General features: G+C 42.5%; 1 protein-coding gene across 3 annotated transcripts in view; it reads right to left on the bottom strand.

Annotated features, from left to right (window-relative positions):
- The window catches only part of CCDC9B (coiled-coil domain containing 9B), a 115,807-nt gene that overhangs the window by 28,099 nt on the left and 63,293 nt on the right, over positions 1–24,415 (bottom strand). For all 3 annotated transcript variants that reach the window (XM_061611455.1, XM_061611454.1, XM_061611453.1), the window contains 5 exons: positions 19,172–19,356; positions 17,367–17,422; positions 16,343–16,396; positions 15,048–15,153; positions 1,306–1,363 (listed from right to left, as the gene is read on the bottom strand). In XM_061611455.1, coding sequence (XP_061467439.1) covers positions 1,306–1,363; positions 15,048–15,153; positions 16,343–16,396; positions 17,367–17,422; positions 19,172–19,356 — 459 coding nt within the window. The remainder of the gene's footprint in view (positions 1–1,305; positions 1,364–15,047; positions 15,154–16,342; positions 16,397–17,366; positions 17,423–19,171; positions 19,357–24,415) is intronic.

Raw genomic sequence — 24,415 nt, 5'->3', positions numbered from 1 at the left:
TATTGGAGTGTTTGATATAATACATACTGCTTGCGCACACCTCAGTCTCTGAGCAGTGCGAGACTTCCAGGGGTTCCTGTCCAGGGTTTGGTTTCCTTGGAATGAAAGTCAGCAGAGATTGTGGTGTCTTCATGATAAATGGTTTATTTACACATATATACAACCTGAGCATAAGATGGAGGGGCTCACAGCATTTATACCCCAACATATCTTGTTTCCCCATTAGGTTTCTAGGGGAGTCTCCAAAGCCATAGCTTCGTATTCAGCACAGAGAGTACAGCAAGCCTTTAATATCTTTCCAGGTACTAGCTAGACACTAGTCACTAACACATAAACAACCTCCTTGCCCCAGGAATGGGGAGGAAATCACTCTCCTACCAGAGTTCCTATAGCAACGGGACTTCTCAGGACCACTTCTTTAGATATGTAGATCAGCTCATCAAGCAACCAAAGAAACTGGCTTAACCAGAATTATAACTTATGAAAAGAACTGGTTTGACTAGACCAGCATGTCTCTCCAATACAAACTGCATCTCTTCAGATCACAGGATTACAGGCTGGGAGGGGATTCACAGATATCCAGACCAACCCCACAATCCTATAACGATACTAATATATGATAATTATTTTTATTGTAGTAAATAATTCTGCTGTAATGGGGTGACATGGGACTTGACAACATGGAAGCAATTCCCAGACTACTCTCTGGCAACATAGGGATCAATCCTCATAGCCATAATGATTGGTTAAAGATTAGCTTTTCTCACCATTCCAGTGCACATTTGGGAGCACCAAAGTAGAAGAGATGCTGGGAGCTGTACAATCAGTCTGCTGAAGGCTTCTTCAAACTGAAACGTATCTATAGGGAGCTGCAACTCTGATCAGAGCAGTGGCAATGGAGGAGGGTGCTTAATTCTTTGTTCTCTATTTTTCTGGTCACAATCAGAGGGCACAGCTACAAATCCCATCCATGGCAGGTAGGGCAGGAAAGAGGATCCTCATTTCTTTCCTATCATGGGTGGGATGCAGCTGGTGTGTGTTTGCGTGATCTATTAAAATAACAATCTGAGGGTACAGAGCAAAGCATTTTCTTTCTCTCCTTCACCACCTTGCTCCAGTCTGATTTACAGCCCCATAGTAGCTGCATTTCAATTTTAAAAATATAAAGCATACCAGGAGATTGGTCAGGCATCAATGGGAGTCTCATCTATGTTGGCCTTCAGTTAACTGGGAATTCTACTCTACTTTGATGAGCTAAAATGAACTACTTCTTCTGAATTAATTAACAAGTACAAGGAGACTCACCTGATTATCAGGCCAATCCTTTACAAAGGCCATTTTTTCACTTTCCTTGGCATCCCACCTGTAAAACAGCACACAAAACATTAGAGATGTCAAATATTGACAGAAAAGGGTCTCTGGTTTGTTTTTTTGGAGAATAGTTTTTTCCCTGTGCTGTCTTCTTTCCTAGCCCGAAGAAAAGTCATCTAGACAGAGCAGAGGACCCTGCTGCACCTGGCTCTTTATACATTTAGAAGAACGGGTATATTCAGCTATGGAAAGTTATCACTTGGTTATAGCTAGTTTTTCTTCTTGGTTATTTAATCCACAGTTGTCAAGAAGGACCACAGAACTTGTTTTTGGAGGATCCAGTATGCAAACCCATACTGGTCAAAGGTCACCATGGTAGGAAACCAAACAAAAATCTCTTAATATTAGACTAAGGGTTTTTTGCTGAATTATTGAAAGTTGCCCATTCCTGCTGATAAGCAAGAACCGGAACTGTGTAACTCAACCATAACAAGAATTCTTTTTGCCAAGTATTGGAAAAATAATGAAAGGGTAAAGAAAACAAAACTACTTTTTAAAGTTTGCTATCAGCTTTCATGGTCAAACTGACTGCTTGCTAATATCATTCTACTAATACCTTATATTCTTGGGAACCTGCAATCCAATACATAATGAATAAACTATTGTTAGCAACTTTTTAATGAACATAAATTGAAATCTCTGAAAATGTTTTTGTATGAATATTATGATGTTTTGTCTTTTTTATATTATAGATTGTAATTATGCATTGACTGAATTTTTAAAAAAGAGAGATCTCTTACAGTACAATCCGATACATGTCCCACTGAATTTATTGAGCTTATTCTCTAGTAGGTATAGTGTTGCAGCATTAAGGTATTAACTTCAGATGTTGCCTTTTTCAGTACAAACAATGATTCCAGTGTTGGTAAAACTATGTATTCTGGAATTTGTAAGTGCAGATTGGGAGCTACTGCATACATTGACTTCCTGATCCATTGACATGGTCAAAAAGCCTCTTACAGGGCAATCCTTTTGCCCTGTTAAATTCAGTGGGACTTACTCCCAGATTAATGAATATCAGATTGCAGCCTTACCCAATATAAAATATCAGGGCCAGCACCAGGGGCGGCTAGGCTGGGCCCTGGGCAAGGGCCCCTCCTTAGGGTGAGAGGGTAGCACTCCCATTCTACTATCCGCGTCAGCGTCAGCTCCCAACCCTGCTAAGGATCACAGAGAGGGAGCTCCCAGGAACACCCCAGTACAGTCAGTGCAGGCTTCAATAAGCCCACAAGCACACCCTACCTACCTCTCCCATATCTGTGAATGACATGTGCGCTGCGTGCACATGCATCAACCAAGATGGTGCCACAGGCTTCCCTAAGGGGGTGATGCCCCTGCCACCATCTTGGTTGATGGCAGGCATGCGCACACATCATTTGCAGGGACAGTAGAGGTAGGTGGAACTCACAGGCGGGTTTATTAGCTCTGCACTGCCTATATGGAGGGGTTGGGCTACAGCACTATGGGCCTGGGGCAGGCTGGTGCCCAAGGGCCCAGGCATGCTTGGCACTGGCCTAAGGCACTTGCCCTGATAACAGATTCCAGAAAAGAAACATGTAAAGTGACCCTAAATTATATTTCTCAATATATATAGCCCAGGCCGTAGGAGAAAACTGCCCTGCAAAATACTAGTTTTCAAAGACAGCAAGAGAAGAAAAAGAAATATTCCCATCTCGAACATTTTTCCGTAGAAGTGTGGCCAGGTGAAAAAGAAGACAGGCTCCTGCACCTTTAACAGAATAGAGAATTTCAGTAGGTAGAGCTTATCATGCAAGCTATAATTGCTGAAATGCCTTTTTTTTACACAATAGTTACAGCTGCAAAAGAGTCCTGCCTTGTTTTCAACTGCCTGCTCAAATTTGCCACCAAAATGTATGCGCCATGTGAGAACTATACAAAGTGAGCAGCTGCCAGTCTCGCAGCCAATGAGAAAGAGGGAGATGAAAATGATCTCTTGCCTTTGAGCCTCTGACTAGCAAAAGTGTGCTTCTTAACCCCCCCCCCCGGTTCAGTTATGGCATCCTCCAGCCAGAGGGAAAATCTGAACAGAAAACATGAGGATGTATATTTGAGTAGCACCCTAGAATATAGAAGGGTAAGTGCCAACATTCCTTCCTCTCAAGAAACAGAGTAGCCAAAAAAGGAGGGGGGATGCCAAAACAATTGATATTTATCAGTATTTTCTGTGATGGGTTTTATGGCAATAATAAATGACTAACAGAGTAATCCCTTAAACCCTTATGCTGGGGTGGGAGTTGGGCTCTCTCAGCTCAGCCATTAGCATCAATAAATGATACAAGCGTCAGTCTAGTGACACTGACCTTCCACCCTCAAACATGAAGGCAGGAATTAGTTGTTCTATTATGCTTCCCCAATGCTACCACATTATTGCTATCCAGAGGGGCTATAGCACAAGAAAAGTGGGACCCCCCAAAAAAACATTTGTGGAATGAAAAGTCATGGGATTTCAGCAGGAGGTTACATGATATGCACTGGCTGGAAATGAAGCAGTATGACCTGCAAAAAGTTTTTTGCAGGTGCAAATAGTATTGAAAGTGGGATCGTGTATGACTGCCCCGATAGTATCAAGAGCACAAATAATCATGAATGCACAATAAAAAGGATGCCTGGAGGGGCCCATTGACACAATAATAGTGCATTAGTAGCAGACTTATCTTGGACCATACACAAATCATTCTGCTTTATTAGTTGTTCTGTGATGTTTCCCCAGCGTTACCACATTATTGCAGTCTGGAGGGGCACTCTTGTGCTCAGTGGAGGCTGGTGGCTCCGATGTCAGTGAATCCACTCTGGGTTTTAGTCCAAACTTTCAAGAACCTGTCCAAAGCACTCAGCTTGAAAGTTCAGAAAGCACTGACATCAGAGCTACCAGCCTTCACTACTTGTGCTATTGCCCAACAAAAATGGGACAAAAAAGCTATTGTATGAAAAGTTACAGGATTTTAGCAGGAAGCTCCAGGACATGCACTGATTGGAAGTGAAGCAATATGTCTGCTCAAAAACCTTTGCAGGTGCAAGCAGTATTGAAAGTGTGATTGCATAGAACCACCTCAATGCCACCATGAGCACAAATAATCAATGGTCAATAAAAAGGATGTATGGAGAGCCCCAGAAGTGATCTTAAAATAGGGAGTTTAGTCAGCAGCAACAAACACTGTAAGCCAACCAGGTTAAATGCCTGCTGGAACAATAAAATAAAACATTAATCAGGCAATGGAATGCAAGCAGAGAGGAAGCTGGGGTAAGGAATTCCATAGTCCTGGCACAGAGAAGATCCTCTTTCATCCCACCTACCTGTGTCTTGGCTGCTGCTGAGATAAGAAGACACACATATACCCTAGCCGATCTTTGAAAGCAAGCAGGCTGGTATGGGAAGAGACAGTCCATTCATTACTATAGAATTAATCTTAGACCAAGTTCACGTGAACAGCAGATAAAGTGAAATAAGCATTCCTAGACTGTGTCACTTCAGTCTGCTGGTCATTCCCCTACCTGAATTCTGGCATGGTACAGTCCCACAATCAGCAGGACCAGCCAAACACATTTTGCTGCCCATAGCAAAGGATGAGATGAGATTCCAACTACAAAAGTCAACCAGGCTGGCAGCTGAAACTGACTTCAATACTGGCAACAGGACGGGCCCCTCCACGCACCTGAGGGTAGCAAGCTAGCATGAGAGGCACAAGACAGGCCATGTATTGCAAAAATAGCCCAGCTCTCCAACACCTTCCTGCCACTCCCCAATATTTGCCACCCAAGGCAATCACCCCACTCTGCTCATGAAAGGGCCACCTTAGCTTCTGTTTGAGTAAACTAAATCATGCTGAGTCAGGACATGTTAATCACAGTGAGCTGCCCCATGCCATGGAGAGAAAAATGGCATTTGCTGCCTAAACCTAACTGTAACAACAAAAAGAAAATCCATTTTTACTGCAGAGACAAGAAGCAACTGGTAAGAGCAGAAGTCACCATCTAAATATAAGAAAGGTTCCATGAAAATATACCTTACAATAGGAAGATGCGTCTTTGGGCTTATCCAAACGGAGTGAGATAATCCACGGTTTCCATATTCGGTTTGTCATCTGATAGTCCCCACTTTGCCTTTTAGTTCCCTCTTTCCCAATGAAAAAAAAAACGCTTTTTTGAACCCGCACCCGCAGCGGTAAGACCCCTGCATTCTTTTCGCTTTTTCCAAGCTCTGCCTCTAAAACCTCCCCCTATCAACCAATTGGTCAGCAAAAAAATTACGTATGCTCCTCTCCTCCTTTGCAACAAAGCACAATATGGCTGTAAATGAGTTCTCGCCTGGGAAGGAAAGGCTGCTTGTCGGTTTCATGCCTGCCTTGTTTGTATTTGCGATATTATGCTTAAATGAATGTATGATTTTCTGCCTTTATTGATATTTAAGGAGATACACACATTGGCAATTGCACTTATTTCTCCAAGAAAGCAAGAAACGTGTCACCCCCCCCCTTCTCTCTTTCCTTCCCATGGAGAATGAAATTGACAAAGCTTTCTGGAGCAGGCTTGAAACCGACCAGCAAACCTTTTCTTGTTTGTATTTGCGATATTACACTTAAACGAATGTATGCATTTCTGCCTTTATTGATATTTAAGGAGATACACAGGCTGGGAATTGCACTTATTTCTCCAAAAAAACAAGAAACTGTCGCCCCCCCTCCTTCTCCCTTTCCTTCCCGAGAACTGAGCAGGCTTGAAACTGACCAGCAAACCTTTTCTTGTTTGTATTTGCCATATTACACTTAAACAAATGTATGCTTTTCTGATTTGAAGCAAAAACCCCAGCAAGTAGAATGAAATTGACAAAGCTTTCTGGAGGCAGGCTGAAACCGACCCTCCCCCCTTTCTTGCTTGCTGTGCATTGCAGATCTCACCCAGAGCAGCCACCCAGTTTGCAGGCTGGCAAAAAATAAAATGCATCTGCGCAATAGTTGCAGAAACCCCCCCAACACCCCACCATTGCGATGATTGGTTCAATTTTCCCGGGCTTATTCTCGCACATGCGCAAAAGTGCAGATACGTGATTGGCTGGAATGAGGAGAAGGGGCAAGGGGAAAATGACCAAGAACCGCCCATCAGCTGTAAAGTCCGCGGTATTGCATCCTAACTCCTGAAGGCACAGCAGATGATTCCCGATTTTAAACAGCAAATCGCATTTTTGCCGGTATTGCAAGGAGCGGATTTAACCCGCGAAAATGCATAACAGCGTGAGATGTCATTTGGATGACCAAAAAATAATGAACACACATAGCGGGCATGTCACACATTTTACAGTCGTCTGGATGAGCCCTTAGTCTCAGTTCACATCCACACCATACATTTAAAGCACATTTATAGCACTGTAAAAGTCAAGGCTTCCCCCAAAGATATGTGCTTTAAATGTATTATGTCGATGTGACCCCACTAGTAACAACTGCTGACTATCAGTTAACTATTACATCAGAGGAAGAGGGGCATGATTTGGGATTAAGTATGTGGTCCCTGTTATTGTTTCTTCAAGAAATTCTCAGTAACCGGAGAGGTTAGCCCCAGGGAAGTCTCCTCTTGCCTCCCCTTTTTTGAAAACTCTGGCTACAAACCATGTTAGATCTTGCAGTAATCTCCACTATAAAGATGCTCAAATTGTCCTGATTCATCACTTCAGTTGCACTCACAGCATCTAGAGAACATATTTATCTTAATTCCAAAGGCTCATCAGAGGCCATTAATCTTTCACAAGCTGGTTGTTAAAACTATAATATAATAAAAACCCATAAAATCCTATTTCTATTCCCAGACATTTGTCATTAGACTAATAGCATGTACCAGTGATTTGTGCAGCTGTCTGCCACAGCTTGCAAACTAACACCAAGAAGAAGAATATATTCCAGAGCATCTTCTACTTCACCCAGAGAGACATGCAGAAAGAAAAAAATGGCAGGTGATTTGCTGCTGATTTTCCTGATTCAGCAGACTCTATTAATAGTTTATTGTATTTCTGTTAAAATGTAACAAAATTTAGCAAAGCAGAGTATACTGTTGTGAGTTTGGGGGTTGGAATGGATGATACCTGTGAGTCCCCTTCCAGCCTCTGATTTGGAATCCTGTGCCTTGGGGTGAGGGGCTGGCTGTGCTGGAGTTTCTTTTGTTAAGCTAATAGCGTGGCCAAGTTGTTAATGGGTGAATGGGCCAGGAAGATCCTTTTGCCATTGAAACTCTTCAGGAGAGCCTCCCCCCCTCCTGGCAGTTAGCAGAAGTTTGTGCTTTGAGTGTGTTTAGACTGCAGCCTTTCCAAACCAGTGTGCCTCCAGATGTTGTTGGACCACAACTCCCATCAGCCTCAGTCAGCATTGCCAATGGTCAGGAAAGATGGGAATTGTGGTCCAACAACATCTGGAGGCACACTGGTTGGGAAAGGCTGGTTTAGAGTGTCTAGAGCAGCCTTTCCCAACCAGTGTGCCTCCAGATGTTGTTGGACCACAACTCCCATCAGCCTCAGCCAGCATTGCCAATGGCTGAGGCTGATGGGAGTTGTGGTCCAACAACATCTGGAGGCACACTGGTTGGGAAAGGCTGGTCTAGAGAAAGGCTGGGAACTGGAGGCAGGCAGAGAGGCAGTCTCTCTGCACCATAGCTTTAGGATGCCTTCTGTAATACCGACGGGAAAGCTGGATATTGGACTGCTGATGCCTTGAACCCCTCCGTCCTAAGCTCAGGTTGGAATGTGTGTAAATAAATGAACCATATTTCATAAAGACACCACAGTCTCCGCTGACCTTCTTCCCAAAGGAAACCAACCCTGGATGAGCGCAGGGACCCCTGAAATCTCACCTCTTGGAGATTGGGGAGGCACGCAACAATACAATATATTCATGGTATTGATATTGATTTGCTTTAGTAAGAAATGGGGAAGAAGAAACCATTGTTTTACAACTCCAGTGGAGCCTTAAAATTCAAGTACAGCCATGTTTTCGCCTTTTTCCTAAAGCATTTTATGCTATAAGAAACAAGAAACTAGGCCTAATTACTGGAAGAAGTAATACTAATACTGGAAGAAGCAAGACATTTAAGCATGCTATGCAGAGGAGTGCTGGGTCTCAGGAACAATCTTATTTATAAAAGCAAGTGCAAACATACTGCTTTAATTTGAAAACACTAACTCCAATGCAAGCAAGGGACAAAATAAATAAGTGTGATTTGTGAATCATACACATACAAGCTGAATTACAAGACTGCATATAATGGCCACAAAAGCCCAACAACAATATATTTCTACTGGAATAAGTTCCACTTCTTGTGCATAATGGCTTGCCTAATGTTTGTGGACTCCCAGTTAGTAGCAACTTTGCCCACAGTGGTGAATAGGGTTGCCAGGTGTCCGTTTTTTGCCTGAAGACTCTGAATTGTGGGGGTCCTCTCTGGACCTCTGGGTGAGTCACCTTAATCTCTAGACTCTCAGCTTTTTATTTTTTTAAAAAAAGATTAAGTTTCTAGGTGGTCTGGTTCATGAGATATACACCAAAATGTCAGCTGCTCCCCCACAACTTCCGTTAAATCAGCTTATAGCAGGGTGCTCTAACCCCACCCTTTCAGGTGTGTAGCCAGTAAGTGAAGTCAGGGTTGTGATTTGTTGACCTTCAGGCAATGCCTAGACCCCACTACAATGCCAGAAAATGGTTGTGTTTTTCCTGTTTATCTGAAAATCTCATAAATTGAGTGAGTACATAGCTTTCAGGGTTTTTTTCTCTTGTGTGCAGGAGTCAAACAAGTTTAAATTTTCCTGGGCTGTTGAAGAGGGCAGTGTTTTGAAAACCTTTCCAATATGAAGAATTAATCCAATACTCGTTTTTCTGGATACAGTGCTAATCCCACATACCCAGAGTAAACCTCATTGAATTCAATCGGACTTACTTTTGAGTGAGAGCCTGTGTGGTGTAGTGGTTAAGGTGTTGGACTATGACCCGGAAGACCAGGGTTCAGATCCCCACACAGCCATGAAGCTCATTGGGTGACCTTGGGCCAGTCACTGCCTCTCAGCCTCAGAGGAAGGCAATGATAAACCACCTCTGAATACTGCTTACCATGAAAACCCTCTTTGTAGGGTTGCCATAAGTCAGAATCGACATGAAGGAAGTCAATTTCCATTTTACTTTTGAGTAGACATGGTTAGGATTGTGCTGTAAATTAATGGGACTTTTGAGTGAACATAGCAAAGAATTGTGTTTATGTTGTAAATCTTTCTATCCCCTTCCAATCCTATTTTTAAAGCAATTAGGCAGGTCTTACTTAGGTATCACAGTTTTTACTATGTAGGAAACTAATACTGATTTAAAAAAAATGTTCTGCCATGACTGGTTTGACAATAAACTATTATATGGAATGTATGTATTTTGACATCTCCAGTTTGCGTGTGTATATGGAGTCTTTCCAACAACCCTGTGAGGTGGGGTTGGTGATTGGAAACCAAGGGAGCTCACAATAAGAAATAAATCCCTTTAAAATCCAATAACCATAAAAACAAGTATAAACAGTTGCAAAACGGCTTAAAGTGGCATGATTCCGAATTTTGGGTTGGATGAATGAAGTTCCTTATCACTTGAGGTTGCAGTTCTCTGCAAGCTTCCCTGTTTCAGTAAGCCCCAGTGAATACATTGGGACTTGCTTCTGAGTAAGCAAACATAGGATTGCACTATAAATACCTTTACAGGTTGTGTAAATAATAAACATATTTGATAGTCATGCTTATATAAATATTTCTTCATACTGTGTTCCAATAAATATTTGATTTCACACTATGGTTGTAGATTATTATTTCCTCTACATTTTAAGTGTGCCCTTTTTCCTTGGGTTCGTCATGGTTCGCCTCCATTGTTTTCATCCTGAGGGGCAGATAGGCTGAGAGATGGTGAGTAGCCCATGGCCACCCAGTAAACGTTATAGCTCATTTCCATTTTGAAAAATTAATTAAAATGATTTACATGCAGGCAAAATTATGAAGTGAAAATGGAAATGGACTGCCTTCAAGTCGATTCCGACTTATGGCAACCCTACAAATAGGGTTTTCATAGTAAGTGGTATTCAGAGGTGGTTCACCACCAGGGTCAGTTCTAAAGGGCGGCCAGGTGGGGCACTGGCCCGAGGGCCCCTGGAGCTACAGGGGGCCCTCTGCTCTCCTTCCGCAATCAGCGGAAGCATCTGCGGACCACCATCCCTCTGCTATCCCCCCGCTTTACCTACCTTTCCGTTGTTTTTTGAGGTGCGCAGATTTGCCATCAATCAAGATGGCGGCCGAGGTTTCCTTAAGTGGCTGAAGCCTCTGCCACCATCTTGGCTGATGGCAAACCTGCGCACACTGCAAAAAACAACGGAAAGGTAGGTGAAGCGTGGAGATAGCGGGGAGATGGCGGGTGGCACGGAAGCTCCTGTCTTGTGGTCCACGGATGCTTAAGTTCTGCGGATCACGGAGGGTAGCAGAGGGGCCCAGGGCAGGCTGGTACCCAAGGGCCCCAGCATGCCTGGGGCTGGCTCTGTTCACCACTGCCTTCCTCTGAGGCTGAGAGGCAGTGACTGGCCCAAGGTTACCCAGTGAGCTTCATGGCTGTGTGGGGATTTGAATGCTGGTCTCCCAGGTCGTAGTCCAGCACCTTAACCACTATGCCACACTGGCTCTCAGATTATGAAGTAGATTATGAAGTAGATCCACACAATACATTTAAAGCACATCTACATTGCATTTAAAGCACATGAGTTCCCCTAAAGAATCCTGGAAAGTGTAGTTTCCCGCTCACAGTTATAGTTCTCACCACTCTTAACAAACTACAGTTCCCATGATATTTAAACGGGGAAGGGTTGTAGCTCAGTGGTAGGGCATATGCTTTGCATGCAAAGGTCCAAAATTCAATTTCTGGAAGAGACTATTGCCTGGAATTCTGGAGAGCCAATGCTAATCTATGTCACCAGTACTGAGCTAGATAGTACCAAATGTCCTGAGTCAGTATAAAGCAGATTCCTTTGCTCCTAAAAGCGGGAAGAGATTCATGGGCCACAGTGACTCCAAAATTTATTTATGTATTTTATTTACAACATTTATATACCGCTTTATGGTAAAAAATCTCAAAGCAGTTTACAGAAGGAATTAAAATAATAAAATTATTGGCAAAAACAGTTAAAGTCAGGTATTTTGAAACATTCAAAATAATAAAACCAATAATGAGTTAAAAACTCATTAAAAACACAATTTATTTATTTATTTAATTAATTTGTATCCCACCCTTCCTCCCAGCAGGAGCCCAGGGTGGCAAACAAAGCACTAAAACACTTTAAAACATCATAAAAACAGATCTTAAAATACATTAAAACAAAACAGCATTAAAAACATTTTTAAAAAACAACCTTAAAAGGGGTTTAAAACATTATTAAAAACATATTGAACAATTCTGACACAGATGCAGACTGGGATAGGTCTCAACTTAAAAGGCTTGTTGAAAGAGGAAAGTTTTCAAAAGGCACCGAAAAGATAGCAGAGATGGTGCCTGCCTTTTATTCAAAGGGAGGGAATTCCACAGGGTAGGTGCCACCACACTAAAGGTCCGTTTCCTATATTGTGCAGAACGAACCTCCTGATAAGATGGTATCTGCAGGAGGCCCTCACCTGCAGAGTGCAGTGATCGACTCGGCATATAAAGCTCCTGATGACTGCTCCCAAGGGCTTCATATAGATGTTAAACAGCATGCGGGACAAGATGGTAACCTGTGGCACCCCACAGCACAGCTGCCAGAGGGTCAAAAGACAGGCACCCAATTCTATTCTGTGAGAACGACCCTGAAGATAGGATCGGAACCACTGTAAAGCAGTGCCTCCAATACCCATCTCATCAAGTCAGCCCAGAACTATACCATGGTCAATGGTATCAAAAGCTGCTGAGAGATCAAGTAACTCCCCCTGTCCTTCTCCCGATAAAGGTCATCCATCAGGGCGACCAAGGCCGATTCAGTCCCATAAGCAGGCCTGAACCCAGACTGGGATGGGTCAAGATAATCTGTTTCATCCAAGAGTACTTGCAGTTGCTGCACCACAACCCTCTCAATCACCTTCCCTAAGAAGAGGGTATTTGCAACCGGTTGGTAGTTGTCACAAACCAATGGGTCCAGGGTGGGCTTTTTCAGGAGCAGTCGAATCACCGCCTTTTTCAAGGTGGCTGGAACCACTCCCTCTCGCAATGATGCATTGACCACACCCTGGATCCAGTCGGTCAGACCCCCTCGGCAAGCTTTAATAAGCCAAGAAGGGCAAGGGTGGAGAGGACACGTTACTGGCCGCATCATCGCAAGCACCTTGTCTACGTCATCAGGCCGCATCAACTGAAACCGTTCCCAAGAAGAAACAATAGCTTCTATATGCCTGGATAGGTTTGCCTAAACAAAAATGATGTCAAGAAATGTCAACAGGCAGGGAGTTTCAAAGCATAGGTGCTGCCACACTAAAGGACTGATTTCTTACAAGAGCAGAACAAGCATTATGTGATACCCATAACATGGAAAGCACACCTTGAACTTGGCCTGGTAGCAAATCAGCAACCAGTGCAGATTTCAGAGCAGAGGTATTATGTGCTGACAGGGTCTCACTCATGTCAGCAAACATGCTGCAACTTTCTGCATTAACTGCAGCCCATGGGTCAGGTTGTGCTGCATGGGGATTTCTGTGACCTTGGCTGACTGGCTGACAGGATTTTTTTAGTTTTGGTTTTTGGTTATGAATCCTGACTGGTTGTGGGATGCTGAGTTTTCTGACATACTCATAGGAATCTTGTTGTGGTTGCTATGGTATTGCATTTAGGAAATCATCACTGTTTTTTCTTTATCTTTTCTATTTGCATTTCATTTATCTTTAAACTCACTCCCTTACATCCATATAACAGTGGTTCCATGTGCTCAGCTCAACCCCCTTAAACCCACTGAAGATGCATCTTGTTGGCTGCATGACGGTTTGTTTCTTGCCCAATAGTGGTAAAAGAGAATTGACATATTTGGAAGTGTGGCTGAAATTGTTGTTCCCAAGATGCTGCATGTAAAGGTAGACCAAACCAAGTGTGTTTTCTCTCTGTCAATTATTACTCACAGGAATGGAGTTGGCTGTCAAAGTGAGTTTATAGCAGCCCACAGAGTAGGCAGAAAAGGGTAGAGAATCTTCTTACTCTTACTCATTTCTCAGACCTCTTTCTGAAGTGAAGGGTCAAATTTGTAAAGTTTGGAGCAGCCATGTTAAAATATAGGGGCAGGGCAGTTGCCAACTCTGCTTGGATATGGATATCTTTTCAGATGATCCCTAGTCAAGCTTTAGCAACAGCACAATCCAAACTATATCTATTCAGAAGTAAGACTGGTTGAGTTCTATGGGGTTTAGTCCCTTAGTAAGTGTGTAGAATTGCAGCCTTCAGGGGCATCCATCTTTACTCCTGAGTGCTCCTATCTAACATCTGCGCAAAACTAGGCTCCTTTCTTCCTACAATGACCTTCTGGTGTCTGGCCTGGCCTGAGGGCACTTGGACCCTTTTTGCCAGAAGCAAGTAGGCTAGATTAAATGTTCCCTACCCAGGCTTCATCCTTTAGCTAAGATTTCTGTCTTAATTTCCAATCAGAGAAATGTTTTTGTTTGAATTGTATGCTCCAAATAACTGTGGTTGATGCTTAATGTAACATGCTTAATGACATCACTATGGCCTGCCCCTGTGACATCACTAGGGTCCACCCCTGTGGCATCGCTAGGGCCTGCCCCTGAAATCTCAGGTTTGGGATGCTCCTGACCGGGCAACCCTAGTGGTGAAAATATGTATTGCTCAAAAATGGAAAAACAACAAACCCCCAACGTTGATACAACGGCTGAGAAAAACTTGGGAAACAATACTAATGATAAAAATGACATATAACCAGAATGCTGTGTACCATAATTATCAAAATAAATTTTTAGAAAGATGGGCCTTGTTTATACAATTTTGGAACGTTAAGGTGACAGATGAAATAGTCCTGTTTAATAAATTTACTTTAACATAGTAATTTAGCAGTATGTTTCAAAACAAGAGTTTTCCTTTCAAAGGTTTTTATGTATTTCATTTTGGGTTTTTTGTTCCTGATATTTTAGTGATTTCGATCAGTTTGTGAAAAGTTTCATTAGCAAAATAAGACTTTTTGTGTTCTTTTTATTTTTTTAAAGGAATACTCATATGTTTGGGGACATTTTTAACTTTAATGTCTTTGTTAGCTTGCTAAGTTAGATTTAATATCATTAGGAAATGCACTTGTTTCTGTGGTGACTATATATTTACCTGTTCACTGTTTTCATAAACCCATTTTGAGAATATTTTGGAAAAGCAGGATGTAAATAAACAAAAGGTGTGTGGGGGTAAAATAAACGGGTGATGTAATTCAGGGGTAACTAACACAGTGCCCTCCAGATGTTGCTGGATTACATCTTCCATCAGCCCTAACCATTGGAAATGGTGGGGGAGTTTATGGGAGTTGTAGTCCAACAACATCTGGAAGGCACCACGTTTACTGTCCCTGCTGTAGTTGCTCCTGGGCTGAAACTCCATTCCATAAATGAAGGCATAGAACAAATCCAAGAGGCAATGAAATCCCATTTATAGCTGCTCTCCTACCTTCTGGCTCTGCCTGTTAGTCTGTTCTTCCCTTTGGCTTTACTGCTCATTACTGGCAAGGTGCTGGAAGTAGACTCGCTCGTGCTCCTTCTGAGCTGAGCTCCACCTGAAAAACATGCCATGAACAGAGCTAGTGCCTAGACTGGAGAGCACCAGGCCACAAGAGATAAACCTCACAGTCCTGACAGCCATGACTGAAGCGAGGCCCAGTAGCAATGAGAACTAGAACTGGGAGATCCACAGAATCATTGATGAGAACTTGCAGTTAGCAGGAGACAAAGGAGCTGCACTGAGAAAGATGAAAATGTCAACTTTCATCAGTCCCAGGATTTGGTCTGAAGGCACACACCATTTGGCAAGCTTGCTGAAGCAAAACAGGTCTGGTTTTGGTCAGTGCCTAGATAGGAGATTGCCTGGCACTCCATGTATGCCAACTTGAGTTCAATAGGGTTAGGGAGGAGGCAAGATACAAATGTCATAAACAGACTTCCAAAATCAAACTGTGAGAGAGTTCTTTTTTGTGATGCTTCCTGTCCTGATTCAAATATGTTCCTTACCCACTTCTAGAATTATCCAAACACCACTCTTGTTGCCACCTCCCCTTGTGCCAACTCTCTGTATGTTCTTCAGCCACAAATCCCATGTAACCTTCTGATGCTGTCATCTTCTTTGACAATTTCCAGCATGCTCCCTGCTTGCAGAGCTTTCGTGTACATGTCTAGTAACTACAAGCCCTGCAATTTGCCCACTCTGTCTCTCATATGAAACCATTCCCAGCGTGCCTCCAAGCATACAGGATTTCTGCCGTGCTTCTCATCAGCTTTTTCCTTGGCTCCTAGCCAACTATGCACTCCCCCCTTACACACACACAGAGACAGAGAGAGAGAGAGACAGAGAGAGAGAGACAGAGAGAATGTATAGGATTGAAAAATCCTGTTGAGGATAAAATTCTCCTTTACATCAGTGTCACAAATATCCCCGTCAAGCAGTGGTATCACAGAAAGGTGGAAAAGCATAGCCACAACAGCAGCAACACAGCAATGGAAGAGGGAAGGAACCCACAAAACCCACAAAAATATCTGCAATTAGCAGCTGAATGTTTGGAAATGTTGAATGCTACCCAGTTCATCTACAAAGGCAACATTCACTCTGGGCCTGGAGTAATGGGGGTGGGGAGAGGTTTTGGAGATAAAGTTTCCTATCTTGGTAATGTTTTTGTGAGACTCCTGATTGTGAAAAGAAAGTCAGTTTTTACATAACAGCTGAACTCCGCCCTAGTACTGGACCCTACTCACTTTTTCCTTCAGAAGGCAATGAACTGTGCTGGGACTTCCTGGCATTTCTTCCCCCTTGAAAGGACAAAGTACGTAACAGAGTAGGATCATGTAACAGCAAATTCCATTCACCACACACACCACAACATCAGCAGCAGCATAGCATAGATTGCATAATTTGACAGCATGGCTGTGTATACATCTAGGAAAGAGATGATCATCTAATATGAAAATCTGTACATTGTGGCAAAGAGAACTGAGAAAGCAGCTACTTTTCTTGAAACATTGCCTTCAAAAATGTGTGGGTGTGAATTACAATGTGGATTTATTTATTTCTTTATTTGTCTTTACCTACCACACATAGGTTATACCTTGCACATTACAATTTTTATACTAGCCAGATTGTGAGGTTGATTATACTGTGAAGACAGCCAATCTTGTGCTAACCACTATACATACAACAGGAGTGTCCCTGCTGGTGGCAGAGTTCAGGGATGGAGTTATGGGGAATGTCTCAAGGGAATCCCACACAGCACAAGTGAAAGTAAGTTATGCTTTAACTTTTCTTTAATGGTGTAGAATATGACTGATTGCTTTGTTTGTACTTTTACTCGGGAAATGCCCTGAATCCCCAAAACGGAATAGAAATAAACCACATGAGGAAAATCACCTGTACAGTGCAAGACTTTGAGTACTCCCAGGTTTTTTTCTGTTCCAAAACGCTGGGCACGCTGCTGAACAAAGTTTGTTTCACACCTATGCCTTCCCCCCCCCCCAGAGAGCCATACAGAAGCAGGATTGGCTCAGCAACTGCTCTTGGAAGCTTGCACACCAGTTGAGAGCTGTCCTCCACCATGCATTTGAAAGACATGGAAACACTCTTGTCAACACACACCTCAAGCTGAAGACATGATAGAAGCCTTCAGACTCAGAACTGCATTGGCAGAGGCCTGTATGTCTGAGACCAAGCAGACAAGATATGCAAAAGCTGCATTTTGCACAACAGATATCAACATATTTAGGGTTAATAAAAGGTCTTTCTGACCTTTCTTATTGTGGAGACAATCCAAGGCTGGTTCGCCATCCATAGTATCCTCAAACCTGCAAACAAACAAACAAACAATTAATTTCAGTTTTGAAGCACGTGTGGGAAAAAATCTTCCAAAAAGGATATTCATGCTGAATATAACCCATAAAAATATGACTGTATGACTCCCCACTTTTTCTGGCATGCTTTCCATTTGGCAAGCAATGGATCAGTCTATTTTAAAAAATTAAACTCTCCTGTACAACTTGATTCCTGCCTCAGAGTCCCCTTTCCTGCACCCTCGGTGTTTTCCTCTACTCAACATAGCTCAGTATGGTAAAAGGTGGTAGGAAATCATGCTGTAAGAACATAAGAAAAACCCTGCTGGATCAGGCCAAGGTTTGTCTACTCCAGCATTCTGTGTGTAGCATAGGCATGCATTCGCCTTTATAGATAACAGTCTTGTATTTGAAAGGCTGCCTGGTTCAAGATAAAGAACTATACGGAGGAAGAGCAGGGGCCCTGACATTAGTTGCCCATCAAAGTTAGCATCTGGACAGCAGACTGAGCCACAGCAGACACAGGCCACTTAAGCATTTCTAAATTTCCACCCACACCTATGAATTAGCACATACAAATCTCCTGTTTTGTCATTATGCATTTCCTCTTTTTTTTGGCAATGCCTACCTGGCCACCCTATCTGCTTCCAACAATACAAACAGTGGCACCATCAGGGCAAGACTTTGGCAGGGCAAAGGTCCAGGACCCCACTCAGCAAAATGACAGAGAGGGCCCTGAAATGCAGCAGGGCTGGCAAACCACATTTTGAAGTAAGTGAAGTTATACACATTACCATCTCAAGTGGTGGGGGAAATAAGACCTTTAAGTCTAAATTCTAAAATTACCTAGCTGCACCACTGCTTACAAACAAGGAATGAAGGCAACATTCCTCCCCTGTTGTATGTCCCCACCATCTGCCTTTCAGAGGTATACTGTCTGCCTTTGAAAAGGGAGGTTCCGTTTAGCTGTCATGGCTAATATCCATTGATTAGAGTGATTGTCCATAAAAAATTTTAAGAGTCTTCTTTGACAGTGGCCACTGAAACATCTCATGGTTGTGAAGTTAATTGTGGATTTTATGAAACATTACTTTCTTTTGTCTGCTCTCAACCTATTGTGTCAATCAGTTTCACCAAGTGGCTACAAGTTCTAGTACTTGTTCTGTCAGTGTTTCTAACTGGATTGTATAGCACAGGATAACTAACATCTCTCATTAAAATCCCGTGGACTCCCTGGAGGGCATTCACTGCTAGGGGAGGGATTTATAAATCACTTTGTCTTTTTGCTAGAATGAAAACAAGCTGTGATGTCTTCCTTTCTAAGGGGCTTTTTTCTTAGCATCTTGAGATATCTCTTCCTTCATCAGTTGCACATGCCCCAACGTTATAATGGATCCTCTGTGGGTCGTTGAGTCTGAGCCATCTATTTAGACAGAGACATTAATATATGATCCTCTTTCTCTAGCAATCACAAGCCACATAAAGCCCACAAAGCCCCAAGAGTGGCATTAGATATATTACTTCTCATCAGCTTTCTAGCTCCCACCAGGATATTATCTCTACCACTGATCTCATGTCAGACTACAAGTAGCCTTCGCCAACCTGGTGCCCTCTAGATGTTTTAGACTACAGCTCCCATCAGTCCCAGCCAGCGAAGCTGAATGATGGCAAGGCTGACAGCAGTTGTAATCCAAAACCTCTGGAGGGTGCAACTTGGTGAAGGCGGGGCTATAGCATGCAGAGTGTATGTTGGAAATGACCTACATGCGCTCTGATTTTTCTGTGTCCCAAGCCCGTCGCCATTCTCCCCTTGCGTTCTTGTGGCGTGCCAGTCGCTCAAGGTCAATCTGATCTCGTTCTTTCTTCCACCGCATGTATTCTGACCGCTCTCTCCCAGTCAGGGTATAACCCTTGTCCCCTGGGCTCTTCTGGGGAGATTTTCCTCTCTCCTAATTGGAAAAAAAATGGCAGCTAATTAATGTGGAAGGAACCCCTGGATGTCCAGAGTTCAAGCTGAAGATTACTGCAGCAGTTCTCAATCTCTGTAGTACTGTTTTGATCAGCTTGTCCTTTGGCTGACCACCTTGTTTTCTTACATTATGGCCAACCTACCAAATGAGTGGCTGTTTGAATGGCTTCTCAGTTAAAACTCATCTCCTTCTCCACTAGGATACAGTTATCCTGGCTTCATAAATGGGAATGAAAGGGGAAGCAATGCACAAGTAGCAAGTAGGCATTGCTAGGCTTGCACAAGTTTCACTTCACCAAGATGTTTGTCAATCAAGAAAATACTATTCAGGGGCAGTTTGATTGACCCTCAATAGTGTGTCTTGAACAATGGCCACAGAACATTTTGTGGTTGTAGGTGTGGTCACATAGCATGATCATATCCCATAAAAGCCTCAGTGGCCACATCAAAGGTCTTTTATGGCTACATGTGGCAACTCTGGCAACATTTGAGAAACCAGTCTTGGAAAAAAACCTCAGCAACACCTACTCATTGCCTACTAAGCAATGTGCTTCCTCTTTCCCCAAGTTGTGTTTTAATTCCTGCTTGTGATTATTTGCTGTAGGAAAGGCCTTCACCCCTTTTCTTTATTATTTTTGCTGTGGTCTTAAGGACCATAATGATTTGTTAGGTCTCCTTGTCCATGCTTTCCTCTTGCCCTTTCAGCTTTTATTATTCAGTTTAAGCAGGAACCTGTCCATTTAAAAATAGTGTACAGCTCTTAGCATACCATTAAATTCTTGAAAAATACATCACAGTCATATTATGGGTGTGTGTATGGAAATCACTATACTACCATATCTCCCTTTGCTAAGCATACTCTGAAGAGTACAGTGACTATCCTTGTCATGATGTAGAGTCCCTCCAGATTAGTGTTTTATTGCGGTGTATTCTGCAGTATGATTTATTCTGCTTTATTAGTTGTTATGTAATGTTTCCCCAATGCTGTCACACTATTGCTGTCCGGAGAGGCTATAGTACAACAAAAGCAGGACAACTCCCACCCTGCCCAACATTTGTAGTATGAAAAATGGGATTTCAGCAGGAAGATGCAGGATATGCACTGACTGGAAACAAAGCAGTATGTTTGCCCCAAAACTTCTGCATGTGGAATTGGGATTGAAAGCAGGATCACATGTGGCCATTCTGATAGCATCATGAACATAAATCATCATGAATGCACAATAAAAGGATGTACACAGGGACACTTACAATGATGAATGGCAATATTTGTGCTACCTGAAGGTATTATGATACTTTAAGGACTGCCTTTCCTCATGTGAATCTTGTGAGGTCATCTTTTTCAGAGGTTCTCCTCCAGGTGCCCTGACCTTCAGAAGTCAGGTAGGTGCTGATAGAGAAGAAGGTCATCTTTGTAACAGTGCCCCATTTATGGAACATCCTCCCCAGACATAATCATAGGGTTGCCAACATCATTGGCTTCTAGGAACCAAAAGAAGGTAGTTCATGATAGCTAAGCATTGCATTGAGCTGTTATTCACTTGCTGTTCCATTGCTCTATTGCCACAGCTATTTCCTGCTTCTGTTTGGGAGCTATTTTTACCTGCTATTTTTGTTGTTTTGCTTAAATCTCCCACTATTTTATGCTGTTTTAATTGGTTTTTATTATAATTTGAGTCAATTGGGTTTTAGTATTGTAAGCCACCTGGAAGACTGTATAGTCAAAAGGCAGATTTTTATGTTTAAAATAAACAGCATTTTAAAAATTTACTACGTAGCTTTTTATTGCATTTAATTTTTTTAATTTAAAATATTTTAATTTAAAATATTTATATGCTACTATATAACCACTACAGCTGGTATAGCACAGTGGGGAGGAGGACTGGCTGGGAATCCAGAGTCTGTGAGGTCAAATCCCCGCTCGTGTCTCCTGAGTGTCAAGGGCCAGCTAAAGATCATGCCCCCCAGTGAGTGGCTCAGGGTTACGTGCCCTGCCACTTGTGCAGCCATGGGCAAGCTGCATAATCCCAAGGAGCCCAGTTGCCCCCAAACTGGCAGTTGTGGACAAGGAAGGGGCTGGCTTGTGCAGCTGTGGCAAGCTGAGCAGGCCCTAGCCAGCTAGGGAAGACTAGCCTCAGAGGGAGGCAATGGTAAACCCCCTCTGAATACCACTTACCATGAAAATCCTATTCATAGGATCGCCATAAGTTGGGATCAACTTGAAGGCAGTCCATTTCCATTTCCATATAACCACTAGAGATATCATAGTGGTTTACAAGACTAAAATAAAATCCTAGTACAATAATACAGTACAATAACTAAAATGCAACAAAACAAGAAAAACAGCAAAGCAAAACATTGTAAAGGGGACTGGAAACAAAGCCCTATGAGGAGATACTGAAAGAACTGGGCATGTTTAGCCTTGAGAAGAGAAGACTGAGGGGAGATATGATAGCAGTCTTCAAGTGCATGAAAGGTTGCCAGACAGAGGAGGGCCAGGACCTCTTCTTGATTGTCCCAGGGCGCAGGACACAGAATAATGTTAGAATGCTGAGACATGAAGTGTTCCAAAAAGACATGGATAGGGTTAAAATAAGCACACTCTGGGGCTCAAGGACAGAGAGCAGACCGAAGGCTGCAGGTGGCTGGGCAGGAAAGCTGCCAAGGCTATAAAACCTCCATAGAAACAGCTCAGGGTGTGGGGGGTGCATTTGATGTATGTAAAGGAGAGAGCTCGTGTATCTGTGTATCTGTGTATCTGTAAGCTATTGAATCAGTAAAAGATTCATCTTCACCACTTCTAGCGTTCTGTCTCTATTCACTCCTGTTATATGCAGTGGCATTGCCCTGACAGGCAAGCCGCAATTCCAACAAATAATGGGCTCAATTTACAGGAAGCCAGATTTTGGCTGGACATTAGGGAAAAAATCCTCATTATTAGAGCAGTACGACAATGGAACTAATTACCTAGGCAGATTGTGGGCTCTCCATTGAGGTAGCTAGACAGCCACCTGTCGGGTATGCTTTAAGTTGGATTCCTGCATTGGGCAGGGAGTTGGACTTGATGGCCTTATATGCCCCTTCCAACTCTACAATTCTATGATTCTTTAGTTGTCAAGACTATGGGTTATAACAACATGGCTCCTCGGCTCTTCAGGGGCTTACCTATGGCTTGTATCCAATGCAGCACTACAGAAGTGCCCCATCAATGCAAGGATTTTTACTTGTGCAACATGACTTTCCCCCTTTCCTCCCACACCCTTGCACCCTAAATTTGTTCCGAGATTTTCTCAACCTTCCAGAATAGAGGAGAGGAAGCGGGGTGCACACAGGGAAAGGAGAGGGAGGAAAGTCCTGTTGCACAAGCAGAAATCGTTACGCTGATGGAATGCTTGCTTGTCCTGCATTGGATACAAGCTCCTTTTGAAATCTCTTGTGTTCCATTTCAAAATCTGAGACTTCAGTTCCTGTGTTATTTACTCAGATGTTGAATAGACTGGTAGTGGATGCAAACAATTCAAAGAAAAAAAATTGATATAACTTGACAACTGGCTTATTTGGCCAGCTTTGGGCATATTGCTGTCCCTGTCCCGCCTCAGGTTCCTGCTCTAACACTGTCTTGTGCATGGAACTCTAGTACATGTCGGTTGCCCCACTCATTTCAATGGAGGCAGGCGATTAAGGCATACAAAGGAATGCATGCACAAAATAACAAGATTGAAAGGAATGGAGCAGCCCTTGGGAGCAAAGGGAGCTCTCTGTATGTGTTTGGGATCTCACAGATAAGAAGTCACTGGATCCTTGTGCAGAACTATATTATTGTTACTGTTATATAAATTTATAGCCATTGACTCAATGTACAGGATAAAAACAGAATAAAACATAAAAACTCTCAAAACAAAATCAGTTCAACAAACTTTAAAAACAATAAAACCATTCCTATAAACTCCAAAAACAGCAATACAATTTTCTTCACATATAAAATTGATATTCCATAAATGACTGGGTTGCACCTCAGAGAACGCTTTCTTAAACAAAAATGTCTTTTGTAGGCTCCTATACATCACAACACTGGGTACATTTCTCATTTAATTTGGATTCCAGCATTGAGCAGGGGATGGGACTCAATGGTTTATAGGCCCCTTCCAGCTCTACTATTCTATGATTCTATGACTACAACACTAATTCTAAAAGGCCAACTTAAAATAATATTTTTTATTTTCCTTACATCATTTTTATATATTCCTATCTGCAATCAAGATCCCCCGCTTGAGTAATTTGAGGAGTAGTTAAAATGCTCTTTATTTCCTAAGTCCTTTTGAGCTATGGCATCTAGAAGGATGCTCTGCAATGGAGGCATCTAGGTGCCAATGTTTTTGGAAGTGACTCTAGTAAGAATATTTATCTCCTCTGTGTGGGTTATCCAACAATGACCCATGCAAACAGCATGCATTTGTGTGTATGCTGTTCTAGGAATCACACCAGGATTCAACACCTACTTGCAACATGTAATATCAGAACTGACCATTCTGTATAGGTACTTAATACTGGATCAATAAACATTTATAATCAAACACTTCTGCAATGTTTTTGAGAGGGTCTGCACAGCTAATTATTCACAAGACTTGTTAAAATAGATGTCCTTAGAATTTTGCTCCCTGAGGTGAAACAGTAAATGATGCCCTTCCTGAGTCAAGAACATAATATCCAAGGCTGGCTATTTTGGCACCTGAGGCAGAAAAACATTCTCAATACATTCTTTATAACTGATTGACAGGAGGAAATTAATAATTGAGTTAATGAACAGCCCACACACCAGTTCATAGAATATGATATACAAAATGTATACTCATTATGAAAGCCACTGAAGAAGACTAATTGTCGAAACACGTCTGGCTATGGTATACATTGTGCATTATATGGGCACTGATTTATGTACATTGGCCACTGTTTACAAGTTGCCTTTTATTTCCACATTGATATTGCCTTGATTATATTACATATTTTGTAATTCATTGAGTTTGGGCACTGATTTTTTT

This window comes from Rhineura floridana, chromosome 2 (assembly GCF_030035675.1).
Source record: "Rhineura floridana isolate rRhiFlo1 chromosome 2, rRhiFlo1.hap2, whole genome shotgun sequence".
In the NCBI taxonomy this organism is placed as follows: domain Eukaryota; kingdom Metazoa; phylum Chordata; class Lepidosauria; order Squamata; family Rhineuridae; genus Rhineura; species Rhineura floridana.
Note: the sequence above shows the minus strand (reverse complement) of the source record. Positions and strands in the feature narration are given on the sequence as shown.